Source organism: Polistes canadensis, unplaced genomic scaffold (assembly GCF_001313835.1).
Source record: "Polistes canadensis isolate GaletaPanama2010 unplaced genomic scaffold, ASM131383v1 scaffold_25, whole genome shotgun sequence".
Classification (NCBI taxonomy): domain Eukaryota; kingdom Metazoa; phylum Arthropoda; class Insecta; order Hymenoptera; family Vespidae; genus Polistes; species Polistes canadensis.
The window spans coordinates 797,488-824,360 of NW_014569572.1; the positions used below are offsets into that span (position 1 = coordinate 797,488).

At 37.1% G+C, this 26,873-nt stretch overlaps 5 protein-coding genes across 5 annotated transcripts; all 5 read right to left on the reverse strand.

The window, feature by feature from the left end:
- Positions 1 to 1,022: 1,022 nt before the first annotated feature.
- On the reverse strand, positions 1,023 to 2,180 carry LOC106783730 (dirigent protein 10-like). The gene is made up of 3 exons (XM_014742522.1): positions 2,122 to 2,180; positions 1,653 to 2,037; positions 1,023 to 1,500 (listed from the first exon to the last, which is right to left on the reverse strand). The coding sequence occupies exons 1-3, from the start codon at positions 2,131 to 2,133 to the stop codon at positions 1,415 to 1,417; spliced, it is 483 nt and encodes a 160-aa protein (XP_014598008.1). The 5' UTR covers positions 2,134 to 2,180; the 3' UTR covers positions 1,023 to 1,414.
- A 3,035-nt stretch (positions 2,181 to 5,215) lies between these two features.
- Positions 5,216 to 6,043, reverse strand: LOC106783735 (mucin-19-like). Its single transcript, XM_014742528.1, has 3 exons — positions 6,020 to 6,043; positions 5,629 to 5,887; positions 5,216 to 5,449 (listed from the first exon to the last, which is right to left on the reverse strand). Exons 1-3 carry the CDS (start codon positions 6,029 to 6,031, stop codon positions 5,274 to 5,276), a joined length of 447 nt encoding a protein of 148 aa, XP_014598014.1. The 5' UTR covers positions 6,032 to 6,043; the 3' UTR covers positions 5,216 to 5,273.
- A 939-nt stretch (positions 6,044 to 6,982) lies between these two features.
- Positions 6,983 to 8,045, reverse strand: LOC106783734 (dirigent protein 10-like). The gene is made up of 2 exons (XM_014742526.1): positions 7,638 to 8,045; positions 6,983 to 7,322 (listed from the first exon to the last, which is right to left on the reverse strand). The coding sequence occupies exons 1-2, from the start codon at positions 7,969 to 7,971 to the stop codon at positions 7,174 to 7,176; spliced, it is 483 nt and encodes a 160-aa protein (XP_014598012.1). The 5' UTR covers positions 7,972 to 8,045; the 3' UTR covers positions 6,983 to 7,173.
- A 5,700-nt stretch (positions 8,046 to 13,745) lies between these two features.
- LOC106783732 (cuticle protein 64-like) lies at positions 13,746 to 15,205 on the reverse strand. The gene is made up of 3 exons (XM_014742524.1): positions 15,119 to 15,205; positions 14,470 to 14,842; positions 13,746 to 14,077 (listed from the first exon to the last, which is right to left on the reverse strand). The coding sequence occupies exons 1-3, from the start codon at positions 15,128 to 15,130 to the stop codon at positions 13,791 to 13,793; spliced, it is 672 nt and encodes a 223-aa protein (XP_014598010.1). The 5' UTR covers positions 15,131 to 15,205; the 3' UTR covers positions 13,746 to 13,790.
- A 4,823-nt stretch (positions 15,206 to 20,028) lies between these two features.
- LOC106783733 (glycine-rich cell wall structural protein 1-like) lies at positions 20,029 to 25,023 on the reverse strand. The gene is made up of 4 exons (XM_014742525.1): positions 24,962 to 25,023; positions 22,375 to 23,023; positions 22,046 to 22,270; positions 20,029 to 20,079 (listed from the first exon to the last, which is right to left on the reverse strand). Exons 1-4 carry the CDS (start codon positions 24,971 to 24,973, stop codon positions 20,045 to 20,047), a joined length of 921 nt encoding a protein of 306 aa, XP_014598011.1. The 5' UTR covers positions 24,974 to 25,023; the 3' UTR covers positions 20,029 to 20,044.
- Between the last annotated feature and the right edge of the window lie 1,850 nt (positions 25,024 to 26,873).

Consider the following 26,873-nt stretch of genomic DNA (forward strand, 5'->3'; position numbering starts at 1 on the left):
TATATATAATATATAAAAAAAATAAATCATTAAATTTATTTTTATACAATATTTTCAATTTAGTTTTCTGTAATAATTACTGACACTAATTAAATTATATTAAAATTAACAATTTAAAAAAAAAAGTAACATTAAATTATAAAAACGAGCCCTTATATATTTTATACTTTTTCATCCTGACCGATCATCTTGTATAGCTGAATGGTTAGAGCGCTCACCTGGAAAGACTGTTGTCGCAGGTTCAAGTCCCACTGGGTACATCAAGGCCACCCCTTGAGTTAACCCACGTATTAAAGATTCTTCGCATTTTTGCAAGGAACGAGCATCCCGCAGGATGTTTACTAGAGAAGAAAATTTGAAGGAAATTCTAATCTCAAAGACTGAAGAGGAAGAAAAAATAACCAACAATATAATTGTTGGTAATAACGAAGAGAAAGAATTGAAGTAATTGGAACCGATGGCTGTGATTTTAATAAAAAAGATAGCACAAAAAGATGCTATCTTTTTTTTGAATTTGTTTTTTATAATCTAAGAAATAATTTGTTTTTCTATTTATCCAATGGCTATTAATTTATTACAAATTATTTTGTACATTATCGTATATGTATTTCTTCATGATTTAATGCGAAGAAGTAATGGATTTAGTTCCGAATGGAAAAGTTCGTGCCGATTTTTATAAATTATTTTAAGTAAATTCTTTTAATTAATTGAGACAACACAAGATGGCAAATTTAATAAATTTAAGCGAATGCATTGTATTTAAAACATTTTAATGCTTGAATAGATTTATTATTCTTATTGCTGAATAATATTTATTTAGACATAAATATCTAATCATCTTTACAAAGTTAGAACATATAATTGTGATAATGTGTTAATAATTGTAAGATAAAAATAAAAAGTAGAATGAATAGTTTTTTAAAATGGAAAATTTTTGGAATTAAGGATTTTTCGTATTTTCTTTTTTTTTCTGGGAAGACAAAAAAGTCAATTATCAAGAAGGAAGAAAATCTAAACAAAAATATGGTGCGGAAGTTCTTTTATTTTGATAAGAAAAGGCGCATCGTGGAGTAAGAAAAAAAAATAATAATAATAGATGCTCTAGGAGTATTATTCTCGCGAGTCATTGAGCGAGATGCGATAATAATGGAGCTAATAAGCCGTTTAAGGGGGTCGTTATAAGTTTCGCTCGAGAGGATAGCGTTTAATTGCCTAAGGTTAAAACTCGTAGTCGCGTTTCCATGATCTCAAGCGCGTCCTTCCGCCGAAACGAAGCAGTCGGGAGTAGAAAGTTGGTAGAAGTCTTGAGTCGAGACGAATTTTCTTCGAAACTCGCATCAACGTTAAAGGCCAGGCGGAAAATTGTTGAAATCGTAGAAAGCAAGGCGAGGATAGACTCGAGACATTTTTTTCTTTACCAAAGCCCATGAGCCACTAGACCATGAGGTACGACACCAGGAGCGACGATTGCTCCAGCTGGTCCAGCAACTACAGCGGAACCTATCAAATATCGGATGTTATTAATTAAATTCATTTTAAACAATAATTCAAGTATTGTGTCTTTTCATTTTCCCTTTGTTTACGGGTTTAATTCGAAATTATAGTTAAGTAGTATTCTATTAACGAGAATTAACACAATAATTTGAACTTGCCATGAGCGGGTCCGACAACAGCAGCACCACTAGCGACTGGTCCTACGACAGCAGCAGAGCCTGCGGAAGGTCCCACGACTGCTGCAGAACCTGCGGAAGGTCCAACGACAGCTGCGGATCCAGCCGAAGGGCCAACCACGGCTGCAGAACCAGCTACAGGACCTACCACGGCTGCATGACCAGCTACAGGACCTACCACGGCTGCAGAACCGGCTGCAGGACCTACCACGGCTACCGATGGTGCAACTGGTGCAACAACGGCAGCTGCAGGGCCCACTGCAACACCATGCCCCAAGCCGAGAAGGCCTAAGTGTCCCAAACCAAGGGAACGACGTTCGCGTTCCGGCAAAGCCGTCGCGACAGCGATTACAGCGGCGATGAGAATCTATCGATAAAAAAAACGATCAAGATTCTTACATTCGTCTCAATTCTTTAATCAATTATTTAATCAATAAATTTAGCCACTTACCAAACACTTCATGATTGTTCTTGTCGATGAGTCTTGGTAGGCTTCACTGATATTCAACCCTTCGATCCAGCGCTCTTATATACCAACTCAATAACACTATCACTCTTGTTAACCTTCAACCCCTTCTTCAAACTATCAATAGTCGATACGGTAAGGTGTGGTTCTTGTTTTAAATGACATTAAAATATTAGATGAAAATTCCAGATCCACCGACAACAGCGACCGAGACCTTTATATTACTTTCTTCTTAACAATTTGCATAATTCTAATCTCGAACTACCGGTTATATTTTATTTCTATAGCTATAATACTCTTTATATATCCTGCTCGTTATGATTTAATTTGACTCGATCTTTGTCATTTAGTTTGTAATATAAATATTTTTTAAAGGAAAATCAAAACTTTCTTTCAACAAATTGTATTTATTCTGATATTCGGATTAAAATGAATACGACCAATATATTGTTTTTATTTTCTTCTACGAGAAAAGATATAATTGGATCCTTGAAAGAAGAAGAAGTACGATGAAACTTCGAAACTTTTGATACGCGACTGTCGATACGAGAATTCTCCCGGAGAATTTCTATTCTTAGACTCCTTGGATGGATCTTTAGTCTTTGCCGACAACGAAGACTCGAAGAAGCTACGAAAGAGGATTGCCCTAGGAAGTTTAGGGAAGAAGAGTGCGGTTAAGGGGTAAGGGTGGTTATTGAAAAATTCATAGATCCGAGCCCCTTTGTGCCGATTTCGAAGCGATGAATTCCTTTTCAAAAAGTATTCCGGTCTAGGGTGAACGATATTTTCTGTATATAGATGTGTATAGTAGCGGAGTCATTGAAATATTCTGATATCTTCTCTCTACAAAATTAAATAACTTCTCTTATAAATTGAATAAAGAATCTTTAAATTTGTAGGCTTTATGAAATATATCATTCCATTCTCTCTCTCTATCTCTCTCTTTTAAATTTAAACAAAAATTTTGTTCTCTTTTAATAAAAAAAAACATCTAAAATATAATATAAACTTTGGAAAGAAATTCATTTTTTGAATGTATTCCAATATGTTCCTTCATATGTTCAAATATATATTGTGTTTTCATTTACCATAACATTATACGCAGATAGTTACCAGTTGAATTTTTGTCTCTCTGTCAATTCTTCGATGTAATTCATTTCTCTAACAATTATTACAACATCGTCAAAGGGGTCCGGGACAACAACGTAGCATTCGTTTTGAAGTATGTACTTTTATCGGTATAGGATAATATCGAATTTCGGAATATATATATATCTGATCGTTCGATATGGGGAGTGAGAGCATCGAAGCGCAAATACAACGGTACTGCGATAGACTGAAAATAATTAGTGCGGTGAAACAATTATCGAGTGGGTGCCAACGGTGAACGGATGCCAGCCACGATATCGGCACGATTCGGAAGCAAACGGTTTTCGGGAAAATGCTTCATTCTCTCGTAAATGTAATTGTATGTATGTATGTATGTATGTATATATGTATCTATGTACGCGTACGTATATATATATATGTCTCTGTCCTCTCTGTGCGTATAATAAAGCAACGAATGACAACACGGAAACGGAGAATTAAATAGAAGAATCCGTTTCTCACGTGATCGAATCGTCTATGACGAAAAGTAGAACAATGAATTAATTTAACGTTATTATTCGAATTTTTATTAATTTTAATTATAATATCTATCTCCCCCTCCTTTAATTAGTGTGTAGAATCTTTGAGTTAAGATTACGCAAAAAGAAAAAGATATTTGCCATAAGTTATGACACTCGCTCGTTAAAATGTTAAACGGGTCGACTCATTAAGTACTAGGCAAGGTTCGTTTATCTTTTACGGAAGTGAATCAACGCTATATACGGAAAACCAAAGTTCCGTCGGTTTATATTAACGAGTAGAGATATCCAAAGACTTTAATGATACATTAACTTTAATGATACATTATAATCACAATTAATTTTGAAGATAACGATCGATGGAGAAATTACACGTTTTCAACATGGGACGTTTTAATAAATATCCCCATTGTTGCACAAGTCGATGTTTCACAAGGGATCTCCGTTATCGAATATCTATTCATACATTCTTCGGATATAAGTTGAAAAATATGTTACCCTCGTAAAATTGACAACCTGTTTATTGAGTAGAGACAAATTATATAATAATAATAATAATAATGATAATATATTGTGTTCATTAAAAGTATACATTCTTTACAAAATTACATGTATGATATACACGAAACAGAATATTGTTTGAGATTTAATTATATAAAAAAAAAAAACAAAATTAGGAGAACAAAATTGTTAATATATACTTTTTTTTCTATATAATGAAATATAATATCAATACTTTCAGTTTAACTCATCTTAAAGATAGAAGGAAATTGCGATCTCTTTACCGTTATTATATTGTCCTTGATAAAAGAATAAATAGGTATGGGAAAAGGACTCGTTCGAGCGCGAAAAGGAACGTGTACGGGCTTAGTTGAGATAGCCGTACTTGGCAATGAAACGATTACTGCACCGTTACACCATTAGATTCGTCGTGTAACGTAGCGAAACAATTATGACAACCGTGTACGAGATCTTGTGTGTCGTGTGTATCATTTGCCACGTGCCACGAGGATGTTTCTCGCTTCTTCATGTTTGAATATGTTCCTTCTTTCTATGCGTATATACACATACACATATATATACATATACGATTACACTTACACGCGTATCTATTCGTTTTCATAGCGTAGGCGCTTAACAGCACGATGCAGGTGCACCTTCCAGTCTCATAACTTTTACTTTTTTTTCCTTCTTTTTTATCTTTTCTCCCAACGACTCTGTAAAATTCTGTTCCTAGGGTTGCTTCTTTTTGACTTTTGAAAAAATATTTCATAATGAACGAAAAAAAAAAAAAAAGAAAAATGTAAGGTAGAAGAAAGATACGAAGCAATTGAGAAAAAAAAAAAGGGAAAAATCTTTTGAATATATTATATTAAACGTTTTTAATTTTGATATAATTATATAAATTCGTATATATCAATCTACATATTTATAATATTATTTAATCGTATTTTTAAAATGTAATAAGACGACGAAAGAACTTTTCAAATATAAATGAACTATTCTTTATCATCCGTGAAGAGCATTGACAGCAGGAATTACAGCACCGTGAGCAATGCTATTCGTAGAAATGATTCCACCATCCGGACCAGCGATTACGGTAGTTTCTGCTAGCGGTATCCCAGCAAGAGATGCTGTTGCTGCGTGAGATGCTGCGATTACCGTGCCATGTTCCAATCCGTTGTCTGAAACAATGCATTTGAATGAAATACTTTTTTTTCGAGTATACAAATATTTTTACAAAAATATATTGTTTATTATTTTTACGATTATATATTATTTTTGTTTTCTTTTTATTTTTATTTTTATAATTGAACGTCACACACGCTTTTATTGTTAATTGTTAGATTCCAACGATTCTTACCAACGACTAACGCACTCAAACCTAAAGATGGTTCTGAGACAAGAGTAGGACCAGCAACAGAACCAATTACCGCAGATGGTCCAGCAACCGATCCAGATACTACAGCAGATCCAGAAACTGCACCACTTACGCTAACGGGTCCACTGACTGAACCACTAACAGCTACTGCTCCTTTATGGGGACCAACCACAGCTGTACTTGGTCCTACGATTCCACTCGGTGCAGCATAAACTGCTCCGACGATAATTGTTAATAAGATCTAGACAAAAATTCGATAATTACATTTTGATATATTACAATATTAATCCATCACATTGAGTTAATTATTTTTAAAGATATTATTAATGAAACGATAATATATAAATATATATATGTATATATATATTTCTACCAAAGGTGTCATTTTTCTTTCTCTTTCTTTGAACTTTCAAAGACTAATAATTATCCGATCGACATTAATGCTTTTATACCATTCGTTGACCCTGAATAACAACTCCTTTTAATTTTTTACTTCCATTTAAATGTCACTGCAGTATTATAAATAAATCTCGTCGATCCTGGAGCCAGGCCACTTCTACTTTTGTCCCCATCTGGAAACACAGAGGAGAAACGTTAGCGAAAGCGGAAATTGAGAAAAATACGTGTTACGAGGAAACATCGTTAATACCGATCCCATTTTTCCTTGCTAGCATGACTATCGGTATTGCATTTGAACCTTTGTTCGTCTCTATTCTCAACAGCAATGTCCGAACGGAGAATACTCGGTTGATTGCACTAACGTTGAGGCAATTTCCTTCGATTACTGGCGGCAAACGAATGGATTGAAATCAAAGGTGGACTCCGATCAGTTGTGCCGAAGATAGCAACGGACCTACAAATACAAGGACGACGGTGACACAATGGCCTGCGAAATACAGCATGGAGACGGTCACTCACCTCTAAGATGCCATTGTTCCAGTAAGGAATAGTCTAATTCTAAGATGGACGATTCATTGTATATATTGTGATCATTTGAAATAATAGATTCCATTGAATTCAATAACGTATCTATCTCACAATTCGGATATTATTACATGTCATTTGGGTAAATGTGCAATTATTTTCTAATTGTAAATTAATTACCACCGAATTTGAATATAGAGAATTTTCCTATAAGTCTCTGACGGAATATAATTCATAAATTTTCCATTTTAATTTTACGGAATAATACAATAACGAATATCCTGGATAAATGTTAAAATTCAGTATTTCGTTCTAATTGTTTTCGACTTATTGGATCGTCCGTACCAATAAATCCTCTACTAATTAGTATTTTTGGATTCATGAAATGTAGAAATATTATCATTATGTTTGCTTATATTTTTATTATGTTTGCATAATATATGAACGTTTTGTTATGTACATAAAACATATAAGAGGTTCGAACGATAGGGAGGTATTTGCGGTATAATGACGGAGATCACGTTGCGTTCGATCTTAAATTGGCATAAGTCATATGAGAGATCAGTCGAGAGTCGTTGGTGTTATTGGGTAACCAAGTTGAAACTAATAGTGACCGGCGTATCCGCGAACCACTCCACCGAGACCAGCAGGTCCGGCTGCGATGCTACCGGAGGGTCCAGCGATGAGTGCTGGAGCAGCAACAGGACCGGCAAGGGCAGCAGGTCCGACCGCTGGACCGGCAAGAACCGCACCTGGAAAAAACACGTCGTGCCATTTTAATACGTGTCCCGCCTAGATGTCACAAGGAGAAAGAGTTATTGAACGCGGAAGAATGGATGTTAAAGGTGTCATACTGATCTATCGTCGCTAACTAGATCCGACAAGATCGGTATTCGTTAAGTCACGCCTTTGAAAGAAACTCTTTTCATATTGTGACATATTTACGAAGGTATTGTTAACTCATTGCTGACAAAATGACAAGATAGTAAAGAAAAAAAAGAAAATAAGTATAGCCGGCGTAGCAATGACATGTATATTCCGCAATACGAATTAATCAAAGGACTTACCAGGCCATCCGAGACCAAGAAGGGAAGCTGGAGCTGCAGCAGCTGGCCATCCATAGGCGGCTCCAAGAACTGCAGTACCTGGTGCAACGCTGCCAGAAACTACAGATGGTCCGGCAACGGAACCAGTGACAACGGCACCTCCGTCAACTGCTCCGGATATTCGAGCAGGTCCAACGACTGGTCCCGCAAGGGCTGCTGGACCCAAAGCTGGGCCAGCTAGTGCCGCCGCACCGAGTACTGGCCCAGCAAGGGCTGCACCGGGTGCCCAACCCGAAGGTGCAGCTGATGCAGCCGAAAGGATGGCGATTAAGATGCTTCCTACTACGGTATACATGGTGATTGTTGAGTTCGGTGGGTTGTCGGAAAGGGTTGTTGAATTTGTTGTTGTTCGGTGACTCCTCGTAGCTGTTATTGCTAGCTAAGGCAGATCTGATCTACCTAAACGCTCTCGTCGACGAGCTTTTATAGGAGATCGAGTATTATTGTCTCCGGCCTAACTCGACGATCCGTACTCCCTCTTATTCTTCTAAGCCTAAGGCGGGGCACGGGACACGCCAAACATTCTCTACGGGGCTACCCGCGTGGCCGTTGACACAACGGACACCTTATCAACCTCGAACCACCACCCATCGAGTCTCTCGTTCAAATGCCTCTGACGCCTCACCTCGATTTTACCTCCTACCTAAGCGTGTCTCATACACGTTGTCGCCTTTTTATCTCCTTTTTTTTTTTTGTTTCTCTTTATTTACACTCTCCATTCCATTACATTTTGCTCCCTTTATTCAATACAACGAAACAAACGATAAGCATCCACGTCCGGTTGTTGTTTGTTTATCCATCTTGCAAAATACTCTTTGATTGAACGACCAATCGTAGCACGATCGATTTTCAATATTCGACAGGAACGCAAACAATTTGTCTCAACAGGAAGTAAATGCCAATTACTATTGTTTCGAAATATCGATTAGCATACAAGAACGAGGAGATCGATATAACGCATTATTACATGTAAATCACATCTTTGTGCCCTACGCGAGTATAGAAATTTCCCTTAGGAGATTTATTTATATACGTGTAACATCGTTTACTTTTTTCCTTTCTTATCTTGTCTTTCTTTTTTATCCGATAAAAATCGAAATGTTATTTTTGATTATACCAAGCCCCGGATAAATCACTTTCGAGTTTACGATAGTACCCTTATAATAACGTTAAATTTATTCTCTCGAGATCTATGCGAGTATTAAAACGTAACAAAGAATAATTACGAGCGTACACGTACGACATTGCTGCGATTACGCGAACGTTTTATCGCTAACATTTATCCAGGATTTTGAAGTTAAACGAGCTTTCAAAGTTTCGTCCTGATCTCGACATCGTAATTTTACATCCTCGACAAAGAGGATAACATTTGGAATGATTTTTCTTGTAACAAGTATTACACCTTCGATTTATCTTTCTTATTTTTTTTTTTTCTAAACAAATTTTTTTCTTTTTTTCTCTCGAAGGAAGAGAAAAAAAATTATCAAATGACGAGGATATTAAATGCATTATCCATCTTGGATCCGTTTAGGCGAGGCACGGTGCCCACTCTCAACGTTGATAGTGGAAACAAAAAAAAATATCGTAGATCCATTGTAGTCCAACGTAAATGGCGCAAGTTGTGATGGTGGTGGTGGTGGTGGTGGTGGTATTGTTGGTGGTCTTGGTGACAGATACACGTTGAACGTCCTGTCGCGGAGCCAAGTTCGTAATGGATCACCGAGTGTGTTCTATGGATCGCGTTTGGAATATCATTACTATGTTTCTACTTTCAACAAGGTGATTACGATCAGAAAATTTCTTTCGCACCTTACCTTCATTCTTTTTGTCCTCATCATCCACGTCCTCACCCTCGTTGTCGTCGTTTCCTTCGACTACGAAAGTTCAATCTTAGCGTTACCACCTATTGTTATAGGATTAGATCAACAGATTATATTTAATCGTTTATCTTTAATAATTTAAACTCATAATATATATGTGGGTGTGTATAATTCTTGAATAAGAAAAAATTCAAGAATAACAATGAAGATAAAAACAATAAACAGAACACAATAGTAAAGTTTTAACAATACTTAAAAGGATACTTCGTTAAGATTTTCAGTAATTCCGCGATATTACGGAATTCTACTCCCCGGCTAAAAGAAATATGCGCGTTAGACGTGTTATCACTTTTTCCAAACTTGATATTGGAATCGAGCGAACAAAGTTCTTTACGTTCGACGTAAGTAATCGTTTCACGACTGACTTACCGGCAAACTTTTCAGATTTTACCCATCCAATTCTTTCCAAAGAAAAAGCAAAACTTCTTCTTTTTCTTTTTCTTATAAAAAGCTGCAAAGCTGTGGTCAAAGTTTTGATTCTCGTTGTTCAATTTCAAAATCCGTTTATTTGGCATATCATTTAAATTCTTCTAACAAATGTCTTCGTCATATATATATATTTTATACAAAAAATTGATATAAAATTATAATAGAATGCCAGATAAAATTGTTCACGAAGCAACGAGCAAATTGTTGAGGAAGATGAAGAAAAAAATAAAAATAAAAGAGTAAACGTAGTAGTAGCATAGGTAAGATTCTTGATCGGATCGTGATCTATTCCAATAAAAGATTGTTCGTTGTTGGGTCCACCAGAATCGAGAACGCACTTGCGTCACAACGAGTTTCTATCCTTCAAGAGGGATTTTTCTATTCTTGTTTCTTTTTTTTTTTATTTTCCTATTATGATTCCCTCCTTTTTTCGCCATTGCTATAGGAGAAATAGCGATGCAGGTTAGAAGAACCAGCCCCGCCTTTTCACCCTCCTCTCTTTCGACAAGTTCAGTTCACCGACCCACGTGTGTTACCGTAGTCGGTGATCACCGTTCGTATAAAAGCTCACTTAGCATCAGCTTGCGCGACAATGTCCCGTCGCGATGCTCGATGGAAAGTTGCACTGATGTTGATCGATCAAAAGGGAGAATGAGAGAGAATGAGAGAGAGAGAGAGAGAGTTAGAGATCGGTTGCTCATACAAATCGAACGAACGGATCCTGATGGTAGTAGAAACGGGTGGTCCACAAGATGAAAGCTGAAAAGCCCAGTAGTTGAACAAGCTTTTCCGGACACTCGACTGTTCGACCCTCTTTCGAATTCCTCGTTAAGGGAAAAAAGCTTCGCTTCTTCCGGTGAGTACAATGGGAATATCACGGATACACGTTTTCTAGTTGTGTTGTTTGAATCAGACTGCAACAAGAGGAAGATAAAGAAAAATCTTCTTTCTTTTTTTCCTTCTAGTCCTACCCTTTACCCTTTTTTTTCTTCTTCTTCTTTTTTCATTCCTCTGACTTGTCCTGTATCTCGTAGGAGCGTGCCCCGATGACAATCCGGCTCTTTCTTTCTTTCTTTCTTTTGCGAAAAAAGAAAACAAAACCAAAAAATAAGTAACCCCATCGTTAGTTACCCTTAGCAATTTTTCTTAAGTTCTAGTCGAAATTGAGATAGATCGTATGGTCCTTTGGTATTAATTATACGTTTATTTCAAAATTATTTGTATAACTTATTGTTAAATCAAATTTTCGTTATATTTTTTATTTTCATTTATCAATAATTACTTCATAAAAAAGAAATCAAAGAATTAACTGAAAGAATACACTGTTTGTTTAAAGCTGATGATAATTATCTTATTAAAAAATGTTAACAAACGAACAATAAGCCCGATAAACAAGTTAGTTTAATGAATTTTAATTGAACACATTATTTTTTTATCGAAGGGTTCATCATTATACGAAGAAAATGATGACACGACGAAGATTGTCGATGAATAGACGATGATCTAGGACAACGATAGAAAAACATCGTTATTATCGGCCACGCCTTTCCTTCTACAATGTTTTCACGCTCTATGACAACAGACAGATGGGAAACAATTGCGCTAACTTTCTTCATTTTATGTCTTGAGTCTCGAGGAACGATCATAAGGAATGTCGTCTTGAATAACACACGGTAGCCAAAGCCGAGGATCTATCTGTCTAGCGACACGTTTCTAACTCTGACCTGTGTTACGTGACGTGTCGAGTAATTTATTATAACGTCAAGGTAAATTTATAATATATATCTAATATATATCTATGCGGATGTTTAAAAGGAAACAAAAGAAAGAACAACTTCGATATTTTGTATTACTATCTACCTCATATTTTTCTAAGGATACGTTAACATGCATTTATTTATTTATTAAATGTTAATTTTACAATAATGTGTCATTTATACATCGATGTATGTTTCAAATTAGATTATAAGATATTTTTAATAAATATATTACAATGAAACAAAGAGAAGAAATATTTTACAATGTTATATTAATTCTATGAAATCATTTTATTCCAACGATCATTGTATTACGATAATTACAATGAACATACACAAATGTTCATATTTAATTGTTTTATAAAATATATCAGAAAAAGAAAAAGGAAGAAAACAAATTATCTTTATTATTTATTTGCCTCGAATTAATCGAATAATATAATATAATCATGCTCTAGTACAAATAAATACCGTACTTTTATACGAAATAATTATATATAATTACGTGCAATCAAACACATGATAGATAGAATTCTAACAACAAGATGATAGAAATGTCAAGAATCAAAACGAGTAATGCCTAATAAAAATCGTTTAAAGTTCTCCTCTTCGTTTTCATCGTAAATTCTTCAGAATATTTAAGAGAGAAAAAAAAAACAAATAAGCATTGGAAATGAATTTTCAATTCTCAGTGGTTTATTCTTTTTTTTTTCGGTTTAAGATGGGCATCGTTGATTTTAACACGACTGATACAAATGGGTGACCTTTTGGAATTCGTGGGGGTGCGGTGTTCTATTCTCGCAATACGTCACGAGCAAAGGGGACGACGACAGGATAAAAGAGGAAAAGAAAGGGAAGGAGAGGAGAGAAGGGAGGAGGGAAAGAGGAAAAGGGATTACGGAACGGTAGTCTAAGTCTCGCGCTAATGCACTGAGATGCATTCGCCTTGATGCATCGGAAACGGTGCACGTCGATCGGACTACGATGGGAACGCTGTGGCCTGTGAGTATCTCGATAAAATATTTTAAATATAGTACTGTGCGAAGAATATCTCTTTAGTTATTTTATGTTTTTTTTTTTTTTTCAATATAAGAACATATTAAATCGACCGGAAAGTTGTTTGATACGAAAATGGATAACAAAACGTAACAACTTATGTTAATTTATTTCTATTAAATTTGTTTGACATAAAAATGGGAGGATAAAAAAATTGAAACGTGACGAAAACCAATGGCTGAAGATGAAGATTTATTTTAACATCAATAAATTCTTTTTCTTTATCATTTTTTTTCTTTTGGTTTTAATATGAATTTTTATTAAAAACACGTTTTTCTACCATCGCAGAATATTCTTTTCTTCACTTTCTTTTTCGTTTTCTTTGAGTCTCTTTAGCAGCAAATTTAATTAAATTTAACGCACACGAGTATCGTTCGTTCTTGGGCAAACATCTTGCGTAAAAATTATAACAGATTTAAAGAAAAAAACGGGGGATGCGTCCCTAAAAAGAATTCTCTAATTCCTGGAAATCTCTTAGTTTCCTGGAAATGTTTCTACAGAAAAGGGAGAGAGACATTTATTCTTCTCTTACAAGAGAAACCATCGTTATAAATACGCATATTCAGCTGAAAGCACCGCGAATGCTCCTAGCGTCGTCGTAAAACCGTGCGAAAGATATTTCAAAAGAAAAGATAAAGAGAGACACAACGAAAGAAAAAGAAAAAAAGGCAGACAAGGAAAATGAGAAAGAGATGGAAAAAAAAGATAGAAAGGGAAAAAGTAATAATATCAAGTTAATGAATTACTTGGTTGGCGTCGGAGAAAAGGTTGGATGGGATCCAAAAAGTAAGAGAAAAGTAATAAAAAAAAATTAAAAAAATAAAAAAAATAAAATAAAATAAAAACGCATAAGTAAAGGAACGTAGCTTATCGTTAAAATGTATAGAAAGAAAAAGATAATAATAATAACGATTGGGGTGAAGAGAGGATAGAAAAGAAATCGAGCATTTTAGGGACGAGTATTAAACGCGTTTCATGGGACATCACTCTCGTTACCAATGACCGTGATTATGTAATCCAGCATGAACACTACCGTATCCGGCACCATGGGCAGTGATTTTTCCCGAGGGACCAGCTATGATCACCGAACCGGCATGAGGACCGGCGACTGACGAGCCACCGGAATGGGGTCCTGATACAACTGCACCGTGGGATGCAGGTCCTGCGAGAATTACTCCGTGTCCTGCGTGGCCTGCGGATCCTGCGTATCCACCGTATCCACTGTGTCCTGCGGGTCCTACGTATCCCGCGTAACCAGTATAGCCAGGAGAAGCATAACCTGAGAGTAGTAAATTATTAATGTTGCTTAATTACTGTAAAATGAACACGTTCAATGATTCTAATTAATTCAATCGTTGAAATTTATTTCAATATTATTTCTTAAATCTATCTCTTTGACAATTCGATATAGAATAATTAAATAAAAGTTTAAATTTAAATTGGAAAAAAGTGAATGTGAATTTAATCTTGTGTATTTTAAAAGAAAAAAGAAAGAAAATAGAAAGAGATATGAATAAATAATGAGAAAGAATATATTGAATTATTTAAATATTTTGTATATGAATATTTAGCTCGAATTTAATATATATATAAATCGTAATAAAATGTAGATAAAAGTTAAAACGTAAATTTGAAATATAACATCGAGAAATGATATCAATAAATAATTACCTCCTAGCGAAGGAGAGGAATAATATCCACCATCGTATGGTCCGTTGTAACCTTCGACATATGCAGGTCCGGCAACGGAAGCTGTGACAACGGCTGGACCAGCGACAGCACCAGATACGTGAACCGGTCCAGAAGCTGATCCGGATAATTTCGCTGGTCCAATCGAGGGTCCGGAAAGAACGGATGCTCCAACGTGAGGACCAGCCACACTTGTATGACCTAGTAATGGTCCAGCCAAGGCGACCCCATGTCCAGGATATCCACCATGATAACCGTGTCCGTAACCAGAGTAGATTTCACGACGTTCTCTCGAGGATGGTGCACCGGTGGCAAATGTGATGCACACCACGAGAACGATAACCTGAGATATGAACTTTTGTTTGGGGGGGTAAGTTTCTTCTATCTTTTATTAATAATTTAAAAACAAATTTGTGAATACTTTACTATTGAATATTATCAAATTCGTACAGGTATGTTTATACGTTATATTCTCTTGTGTTAAATATAATAATACGTAAAATATATAAATAATTTGAAAATGAAAAACGATTAGGAGAATTTTCAACAATAATAAAAAAGAAAATATTACAAGTCGCGTTCACGAAATTAATGAATTTTTGGAAAATCGAATAAAACATAGAATACTTACTAGAGCTTTCATCTTGCCGAGTTCTGATCGTCGAGTGTACTCGTGCTTTTCTTCGTCGGAGTTTATATACCACCTGGTGTAGAATCTCGACCGCGCCCCCGTTGATCCCTTCAAATCATATCCGTCGATGGTGGTGACTCGAGCATTGTGCAAGAAACTTGCTGCCATCCGGCACACCCACCCTCGAAGATATGGCCCTCTTGCGCATGACCTTCGGAGTCATCCAAGAATGGTATAACCCGTGAAAATGATGATATTAAACCTTATATCTTCGGATATATATATATATTTATCTACCTACTATTGTCCTTGAATTGATTTATTAATCATTTCGAATAATGTACTAATAATTATTTCATTATCTACGGGTTGGGGGGGGGGGAGGAGGAGGTACAGGATTTACAAACACACTATATCGTGTCTATTAATTTTGTTTTATCATCGGTGAGATTTTAACCGTTTATTTGTGAACGCGGTGACAACTACAGCCGAATAATTATTTGCTTTCGATATAATCAATGTCATATCGTATTACCGTCCAATCCAATTATTCATTTGCGTATCATAATTAATTAATTATTAATTATCGTTAACATAATATGTACAATGGATTAAAGATCATATGTTATTTGAAATGTAAATTATAACAATTGTGACCTATATATGATATATTGTATATATATATATGACATATGTATTCTTGGTTAAACTTATAAAATTTGTAAATCTAGAATACGTATGATGAAATCCACATTCGAGTTCATATTACTTCGTAAAATAACTCTCAAATTTTCTCATACTCTCTTCTCTCTCTCTCTACGATGAGATCAAAGCGACCGCAAAATCAAAGCCCCTTGAGGAGTCTTTAAACGTTACTTTCAAAGGTAGCAGGTTTCCATCGAGATGCTTCAAAGAAATATCAGAGTCGTGAATCTTCTTAATGCTTCAACGGACACAACTATTGGAACTTCTTTTTTTTCCGTTTCTTATTTTTTTTTTTTCATAAAAAAATAATGGTAAATGGTGAGTGCACCATTTAACGTTATATCACGATTTAAATTGTTCAGAAGACTAAAATTTATATGCACTTCGCATTAAAGTCAATGTCGAGTGAAAAGATAGATAAAAAGAGGTTCTCAATAATTAATAGGATTCTCATAGGAAAATAGAATACGACTTCGACCTTTAAATCGCGAAATATCGTGTGATCTATACTGTTCTAATTCCTTCGAAATGTACTTTCATCTATGGCTCCACTGATATTATTCTAACATACATGACAGAAAGATTATTATATATACTTATAGGTATACTTATTCATTCGCGTTTGTCTCAATTAAATATTTCAATTAAAGTGTTTTAAACTAACATCTTAGAGAACGTCTTTTATTCATTGTGATTCACCATGTACATAGATAATATTATACTTTACGATTACCACGATAGTTAAATTAAAAACTAACGAAGAAATAATAATAATTTGTATAAGAAGGGAACAAAATATTTCTAACTATATATATATACAGATAGATATCATTAACGTTTTCGATTTATAACGTGATTTACTATGTATGTATGTATGTATGTATATATGTATATACGTATTCTCATGTTTCAAAAGGAAATGAGATGTGTAATGTCCGTTAGTATTTCTACGATTAAAGTTCATAGAAGACAAAGAAGCTCGTAAGAGGTGAATTGTCGACCTTTAAAATGACGTTTAACAAAGAGAAAGAGAAGAACATATAGAAAGAGAAAATATAAAGTGAGACCGTGGTTCGATCTAGTTCCATTCGATTGGCACAATTCACTCTATCGATGGTGTGGTGGCATCGATTCCCGATTTTATCCGAAGAAACGAGAAATCTCGCTTTGAAATTCGTAGGTTCCCGTTCATCGGAAGAACACCACGATTGAACGTGATCGATGTTAATGGTGAGACTGACATTTGCAGTCATTGTCTGGTGTGCACACCACCACCACCACCACCATCGGACTCGACGCAATCGTTATGGCTTATGGGAGTAACCTCCGATCATACCTCATTGTGGGATCCGTGGTCGAAAGCGTTTGCGATAACGATTACTACGTTATGTTACCACTTTCGTGAAAGTTCGGCAGATGTGGTAATTTCGGAACGATTTGAATTAGAATGAATGTACGTACAGTTTAATCGTATGATTAAACGTTTACGTTTAAAACACGAGATATTATAGATCAGAGAAAACTTCATTAATTTATATAATAGTTTAACGAGGTGGGGGGGGGCGGGGAGGAGATACTAACCGATCACGAGAAATCGTGGAGGTTGTTAATTTGTATAATTGTATTATTTTATTGGAAGAATAAGTGGTATGCTTCTTCGATTTAGTAAGATGATATTTCTTCAATGATAGTTGACCTTGGCCCCAAAATAACTTCTCTCTGTGTCATAATATAACTTGTAAACAAACTCTTCTGAGAATAATCTTCAACTGTAATTACCACCCTCGAGAGTGAAAGGACTACGCCTCTTCGATCGGTCATTATTACTATTGGCCTGCTTGAATTCCAAGTACTTAATGGCAGAAATTACGAAATGTTTTTTTCTTTAATGCTCGCGTTAGAACATTATCTATTTGCCGTTTATCACGCCTTAGCGAATACTTATATAATTGTTTTTTTTTCCCTTATTTTATTGATTTACTATTTACGTTTGCCACAAGTTATCTTTTATTTATTCGAATAAATGACAATTCATTTTTACAATAATATTTTATAAGTTTTAATAATCTTTCTCTCTTCCAGGTCTATAAATTCCTTTTTTAAAAAATCACGCTGTTTATATTATTACACTTTTAAAAGTTACCTAATGGCAGAAAATCTTTTACGAGGATTATGCATTTTTGTAAGATATAACAAAACAAACGATAAAAACTTTTTCCAGCAAAACGCTAAAGCAATATATCGCGGAAGAGAGAAAGAAAGTGAGAGAGAATAAAAGAGAGAGAGAGAGAGATAGAAAACTAAAGCATTATTTATATCTCGAGACATTCGCTTAAACGATTTCACAGGAATTCAGTCATTAATCTCGATTACAAACAAGAAAGATACTGTGTTGCTAAGTACCTAACAACTAACGGAACATAAATGATTGCTGATCTCGTTAAAAATAATTTATTAAATATTAATTAAAAAACTTATTAGTTATTTCCAAATGATATTCTGCAGTGATTCGTTGCAATTCGTTGCGTTGTATGTAATTAATCGACGTATTTCGTTCTATCTTGATTTCTCTTGATTGTTTTCCTGAAACAGAAAAAAAGAAGAAAAATTAATAATTCGGCTATAAAATAAAAAAGAATTAAATTTTTAAAACAAATGTGTGTGTGTGTGTGTAACAGAGAAAATTAAGTTTATCAATTAATCTTTTAGCTGCCGTAGCATGAAATCTATAAACGGTGAAATCTTTTCGCGTTAATGCCAATAGAAAGTGTTGTTGTTTGTTCGGTTCCTGGATGATTCGTTTATTTGATTACACATCCTAGAAAATAAAATTAACTGTAATAGACTAGAACTTTTTCAGAAAAGTAACCAATTTTATTTAACACATAGGAAAAGATAAATACGACAGATTGCGGTTTAAATATCTAAAGTATAATCAGAAATGTAACTGGATGGTACAATAATGTGTATACTGGGTGATTCATTAAAAAATTATCACTTAAAATAGGTATCTTCCTTATCTTTTTATTTAACGAAAAAATGATTAGCACGAAGTGTTGCGTTATTTCAAGATACGCAATTGGTATTTAACAATTTTTTTTTATTCTCTCGATAAGTTTTTCGTTTTTTTTTTTTTTTGTATAAAATCAGGAATTAACGAGATTTTTAAGAATGGTAATAGTTATTGGACCACCCGGTATATATTTATATATATATATACATATCTTGTGAAGCGTTTAATATGGATGAGTATCTCCTGGGAAATAAGGAAGTGAACCGTTAAGCAGAACTTGGAATATTCTGATACAGATATGCCACCGTTTCATATGGCTAACCTTACTGAAAGCCTTCTGCTATTTTACGCGAAAGCTCTAAACTTCAAAATGTTTGTAAACATTATGTGAAACGACTAACGTTATGCATATACATAAGTGTTTCTTAATAAATCTATCTGCATAAATTAATAACGAATAATATATCAGTCGTAACAATTTTGAATTGAAATTAATTCCATTATCGCGTGAAAAAACAATCGGATAACATTTGTTACGATGAATCCAAACCAACTTTGAAAATTGTTTTACGTTCGAATGCAAATTTTTTGAGATTCCACGAATGGTCTTCTGGTTCTCTATGGTAAAATATAAATAGAAAAAGTATCGCTAAAAGCCACTAAACCACTTTGGAAAATATTCAACCAAAAAGAGAGTGTGAGAGAAAGATAGAAGATTAATTTATCGTTTCGTTCGTAGAGTTTGAAAACTACTTCTCGAAAAGGAAATTATATTTCCCGAATAGCGAAATGAAATATTTCGAGAAGCTATCGGAGATAAAATCTCTCACTCACTTTCTTTTTCTTTCTTTCTGGGCACGACACATTTGCAAACGAATCATTGACTGGTAAAGAGAAGATGTACAAAAGTCACCTATTCGAGTTTTTCAAAAGAAAATGTCGATATTACGTAAACGTGAATTTTGCAGGTGACAAATGACGAATTGTCTTTTATAATATATAGAAATTGATCTAATAATATTGAGGAAACACACAAACTATGACTGTTATAAATCATAGAAGAAGCCTTACCTTAGTACAATGATTTAACTTCGATGATTAATCGACGTTTTTCGTGTGCAGGTTGAAAACCGTTGCTTTCCGGTCTATTCTCTTATTTCCAATTCCTATGGTCGAAATTTGGTCTATCGATTAATCGATATCCACCTTTATTGTTTCGTCGGATTGGAGCAGAAGAACGGAGCTAAAAAAACGACGGACGGGTGAGTGAGATTTTTCGATTCTTATGGAGAAAAAAAAAGAAAGCAAAAGCAAAAGCGAAAAAAAAAAGAAACAAATTTAAAACAAGATTACTTTATCAAGTTTAGTTACACCTATACGCCCTTGCACTAGATATGCGCGATAACCGAAATGAATTATTTTCTTTTCCGCTTCTCTTTATTTGCCATCCGAAAAATACACTTTGTTCTCGTATAAAACAAACGAGGTTTTTTGATCCAATCGTATGCGAGTAGTACGAGTGCAATATCGGTATCGATGCAGTGTCTACATAGGAATGGACGATTTAAGATAGGTCAATATTTGTATTACACAAAATAAAAATAACTCAGAATCGATTAATTTGTTAGTATTCGAATCGTAGTTATTGATGATTTTTCATGATTGAGAAATACGTTGATACAATATAGAATGAGGATTATAATCGTTAGATCGCAAGAGTTAATAATTATAAAAAGAAAATAAGAAAATGATAAATAAATTATTAAGGATTAACGAGGTTGTGGTTATTATTACGAGGATGAAAAAGAAAATGTTTTTTAAATACTGATGCTTTATTTTATATAAAGTATTGTATAAATGTATAAACGCTATAAATACGTGGTATCTATCTATGGTGGTGGTGGGGTGCTAGTCGTGATCGCAAAGAAAGGGTATGACGAGGGCGGGCGGGGTCGGGGGCCGGCGGCGGCGCGCCATCTATATACATTCGTTCGCTCACGGGAAGGGCTGACCTACCATAATCTACCGGTCTCTCCTTTTCACTAACATATAAACATAATAATATAATATATGTATAGTGTGTGTATATGTACGAATACACATATGGTAAATGGTGTGTGTGCGCGCGTGTGTGGCAATGTGTTTATATATATATATATATGTATATGTATATATAGTTACGCGAAGAAATGTAGAATAGTAATAGTAGTATGTATACATATTTATATATATATATAAAAATAAAAAAAAAAACAGAGAGAATAGAAACATATAATGCGCATGGACGAGCAATGTAATAATAATATGTATGCTTGGGTGCGGCAGTAAGTATAACAACACACGAGGCGTCGAGCCCCGCTCGAAGGGAGAGAAGAGTAATAAAAAAAAAGTGTATGTATATGTGTGCGCTAAGAGCGGCCTTACGGATGGTGGAATAAGACGTAGAAAGAAGAAAAAGAGTTCGAGCCGGAGCAACGGCGGGGTGTTCAGAAAACAGAACAAACCCAGTTGGTCCGACGACGAAGCGCCAAAGCTTGTCCACTTTCCGAGAGCATGGCCGAGAGCGGTTGCCGGTCGATCGTGCTTGCATGTATAGCTTGCAACAGGCACGCGTCCTTAGATCTTCATCGGATGCAGCCAATTCCTGACCGGCTCGTGGGTGCGCGAGATCTCGAGCCCGGCGACCGCGGTATCGACCGATCGTTTTGGTCGTACAAAGTGACAATTGACTAAAATTTCCAATATTAGGAAAGTGCGTACCGCGAATCACGAGTGGCCGGGCTCACGATGCGTTTCACTATCTCTCATCCTTTATCTCTGATTCTGATATATTATCTTTCTATTGCTCCGTCTCTCTCTCTCTTTCTCTTTTTTTCAACTCTCTATTTAATTATCTTTCTCTCGAGGCCGATACGAGCCGGCCCATCATCCATCGAGGGGGAGGCTAGGACGGATCGGTGAAACAACGGGATAATTCGTTGAAGTGAAAATCCCGTTGCGCCGAGCTCATCCTACCACCTAAGATAGTATAGATGCTATACCACTTTAAGACCGATGCGCGTTCCTACCATGTTCCGAGATTGGACGAAGCTTTGGGAAGAAGACGTTGTGAGCGCGTTTGAGGATCGTCCGGAGACCGGTAAGTGACTGTGGTGGGTTTGCCGCCGTCGCCGAGCCGAGATCGCTGGGGTCTTGAACCGTCTACCAACCGTGGGCAATTGGTGCGGGGATGATAGCTCCGTGGGAGCCGAGTCCGGCGTGGATGGCGCCAGATGGGCCGTTGATCACAGCAACTCCGGCGTCGTGTCCGCCGATGCCACCAGCGATTCCAGGTCCACCTCCGATGACAGCGATGGCACCAGGGCCACCAAGTCCAGCACCAAGTCCAGCACCAAGACCAGCACCACCAAGAGCGGCACCTCCCAAAGCGAGCCCTGATTTGAGAGAAAAGAGGTAGGGAAAAATAGGGGAGCACGGATTAGATGAAATTCTTTAGGTAATTGTAGACGCGATTGTCGTAAGGAAGCTCGATATTTACCAGCGAGTCCAGCACCACCACCTGGAGCGGCAGCGGCGGCAGAGCCAGAGCTTCCATCGTCACCGTTGATTCCACCAGCACCAGCGTAGAAGGCAACTCCACCGTAGCTGGGTCCTACAAGGCTAGCGGTAGCCTGGGATGGTCCAACAAGGGTGGCGGTTCCCTGAGATGGTCCTACGAGGGTGGATGGTCCAGCAGCAGGTCCTACCAAGCTAGATGGTCCGGTACGGGGTCCTCCTACGGATTTGGCACCTTCTTGGGGTCCAGCAAGATCGGATGGGCCAGTCTGGGGTCCTACGTTAGCCTTGGGTCCTTCAGCAGGTCCGATGTCGGCCCTTCCTCCTGCTACTCCTCCGGAAACGATTTGTTGAACTCCTGCAGCTCCAGCAGCCGCCGCGGCACCAGCAGCGTAGCTAGCACCAAGACCACCGGATCCCAAGCTGGAGGCACCACCCTGGAGGGAGGCAGCGGTTCCAGCACCAGCTGCGAGTCCACCGCTAAGTCCGGCACCTCTGCCGAGACCTGCTCCATGACCGGTGATGGCCAAACCAGCACCTCCTCCGTATCCGCCGTATCCACCGTAACCACCGTAGCCACCATGTGCGATTCCGGCACGGGCCGTCGCTACTGCTAGACAGGCGAACACGATCTGCAAAAAATCAAACCGGTTATTAACTTCGACCGCAAACCAATCGGTCATCGCCACACTCCTCGTGCTTCCGATACACTTACGCCAACCGATTTCCCTCCTACCTATATCAAATGACGTTGCAACTCCGAGTTATATCAGTTTACGGAAGCGCTCTACTACCGACTATTACCAACGCGAATCTCTATTTTCATTGGCTCGTAGGCGATTACGAGACGACTACCGTCCGCGCGCCAGTTTAGCTTTCACTCGGAATCACGATTGCTCCGTTCCCGGAATCCGTATGAATATATCCGTATGAATATATCCGTTCGAAATAACTGTTTCTCTTCGTTACTTTAACTTTGCGACAAATCTTTTCCAAATTAAATCCGATTCGTTGTTCCGCTCATGATACTTGTGTCCTCAAATGATTATGATATTATAGAAAAATATCTTTGCGAAATGTTTTGTGTTCGCGGTTAATCCTCGTAACTTTGTGCCGTAACGTTTCGTAATTGGAATGATAGCGCGCGCCAATCGTATTTTCCCATAGTTAAGGAGACACTCCTCCGAAGGCAGCCAACTTCTCTCTCGTTTTGACTTGGTTACCACGCCTAACGCGACAAAACCATATTAGGGGAAGAAATTCTTGACCAACCGTTTCGTTCGCTAATAGGCACTTTCGTATACTCGTAGAAAAAGAAGTCGACTTGAATTTTATGCAATCGTACGAAACTAAACTTGGACGCAATCGAACGCACGATCTAATCCAGCCGCGAGATTGCACGAGATTCGATAAATTAACTCGTACCGAGCTAAGAGCTTTAAATAAAAATCCTCTTTACCGTATTTTCGAGCCAATTTTTCTTTATCTTTATCATCTTATCTCAGTAAGTTAGAAAGGGAGTGCGTTAGTTAGATCGAATGATGATGAACTCGCGTATCACGCCCGAGTTAAGACATTGCACTTAAATGGCACCGCTTCGCGACCTGGAATTATGCATATCTAAAAACGACTTCTAGAAACTTTCACATCCCGTTAACGCGGAACGAAGGTTCGCGAGCCGTGAGCTGTGAGCCGTGCGACGAGTCTGACCGAACGTTCCCGCGACCCTCCCGACTCTAAAGATCGCATTTCGTAATCTCTAATGTCTAGAAATCTCGCGAAAAGCACGATCTATTGTAAATCATCCCGTAACTCTTCTATAAGTTATATACTTGGGATATTCGTTTATGAAGAATCGGCAAAGGATTCACCAAGGACGGTAACAACCGGTCCGCCGATAAGATTCCTTTTCAATGACGACGAGCACGATGATACCAACAACCGGTTTTACTTTAACTTGCAATAGACGAAGACCAGATTGCATACTTTATGAATGAAAGTCGTAACAGTTGTATGGTGCCGATCCGTCTGAGTCTACTTTAGAGTTTCGCGGACGACAAACAAAGAGAAATGGGTAAAACGAACCCTGACATTGAATCGTCGTCGTTCAACAAGATGCGCGATTCATTTTTAACGCGGCTCCCGAGGGGTTTAATGCGTTAAAGATTAATGCGTGTTGACAAGGAAAATCAAATGGACAATCGAACATTTGTTTAACTCGGAATTGCAATGATCGAAACAAATTCTATGTAAGACGAAATGAATCGAAAAGAGTTATAACGAAAAAAAGTATGAAAAAGAATGTAATTTTTTTGTTTTGAAGAAACTAAATGATTTAACATAAAAGGGGGTTAAAGAAATGAAAATAATAAAGCGAGTTTAAAAAGACCGATTCGTGGCACGAGAATACTATACGATTACTTTTTCGGAATATGAGAAAGCGATACACCCCGGCGAAATAAATCACCCCGTATCGAAGAAGCTCGTAATTGAGCACGTAATATAGATCGTAATATAGCCCGTAATTCAGCCCCGTAATTTAGCCCGTATCGGAATCCGTAGATACTCACAAAGGCCTTCATGTTTGGTGTGTGTATGGTGAGCTGGTAGACCGGTGAATGACTGACTTGGGCCGGGCCGGCAGGCCTTATATACGCCTAACTCTACTCTGTCCACGCTCCACAATCACCATCCTTTCGAAAGCAAGCAAGGCGCTCCACCACCCTCCCCCCAGAAAAACTATAATCCTTGCGTATACCAGTGACGGCTAAGTGGCTCCGTAGTGGCCGGGAGCCGTGGGGGTGGCGAGGGGGCTGCAGGGGGGAGGCCATTACTAGTCGTCGTCGTCGATATTCGCTTTTGCTCGCCTATACTCGCGGCAACAACTTGCAACTCGAATAGGATTCCGCTCCGCTCCCCCAATCCCGGAGACACGAACACCACCGAGTGCAACCTGGCACCACCCGGTCGTGACAACCCAAAAGAGGTTTGCCTATCTACTAGGGCTCTTTCTCCTTGACCCTTCGAATAATCATTCTTCGTTATTCTCTTTTCTCATCGCATGATTCGCCACACGTTCATCCAAGAAATCTTTACTTCCCTTTTCTTTACGAATGTGATTCCCTTACCTTTTTACCGTGACGTATTCTGAAATAAGCGTATCTCCCATTCGTGTTTAAACGTATGCCTCCTCGAATAATTGACGTAATTATTTCTTTCTTTCGTACATAGAAATCCAACCGAGAAGAGTCGAAAGCAAAGATTAAGAATAAAAATGTAATAAACGTTCGTCTCTTCCTTTTCACGATCGCTATCTATTTTTTTTTAACTCGAACGAATAGTTACGAGGTCACGGTATGTTTAATATATAATTGAATTTAATAAAACGTTCATTTCTTTCTAATCGTTTAATATGGGCTTTTGCTTAGATAGATACGAACAATGATAAAGTTTCATAAAAAAGGGAAAAATTAAAAGATACTCGAAAAAGTTGACTTCGTTCATTCGAAAAAGTTTTATTCCAGGGCATACTTCTTAGATCCTGGAAGATCGTCTAAACTACCGAATCGAAGTTTTCATTTAGTTAGTCTAGTCGTTAAGGGAAAAACTTTGTCGTTTAGAGTTGACAAAAAGAAAGAGAGAAAGGTAAGAGAGAAAGGGATCCGAAAATGGCGACGCGCAGTCCTGATTATGGCCCGCTCGTTACGTGGAAACGAGGCACCTTGCATCGAAAAGGAGTTTCGCGTTTGGAGCAACGCGAAACGTTCTAAAGAGTTGGAATTACGGGTCGTTGAATGAGCTTAAGAGACCTGAATTCTTTTCTCAATAGATTGGCTGCTACTGCTTTACCTCGTTCGTTACTTATTACCTCAACCCTACTAATTTCAACTATCGAATAACCGTCTCTGAGCAACGGGAGTTGAAACGTTTCAAAACCAAGGGATACGAAGAAGAGATGGAGGATCTTTCTTGCTAACCCTTTCTCAAGTCCTTCCTCTTCGATCCGAGGTTTCTCACGAAGACTAATACAATCCAAGAGAATCTACTTTGTAATTTGAAATAGAAAACTATTTTGAAATGATAGGAGCTTTAAATTAAATCTACGGATTATTGTCAATTTCTACGGTGTGTTTGAAGAAAGATAAAGATGTGAGGTGGTTAAAAAAAAGAAGAGATCATTATTATTATTAATATTAGAAGATTAAAAAGAGAAACAAATGTGTTAGTTTGTTACATCGTGCTTATATTAATTTAACTACTTTTCATTTTATTTCATGTTCTATCACGAACGCATAATTTTCCTACTTTGCAAAGTGAAAGCCATTATATTATTTAAAGTCTACGAAAAATGTTCCCCGATCGCGAAAGTCGCCCGCACAAATCTTTTCTAGCTAGCTAGCTAGCTGGGGCACGGCAGCCCTGACCGGTTTGGAATATATAAAGCGGGTACGCTGTTCAAGTCGATTCTTTTGCGTTCTCGTT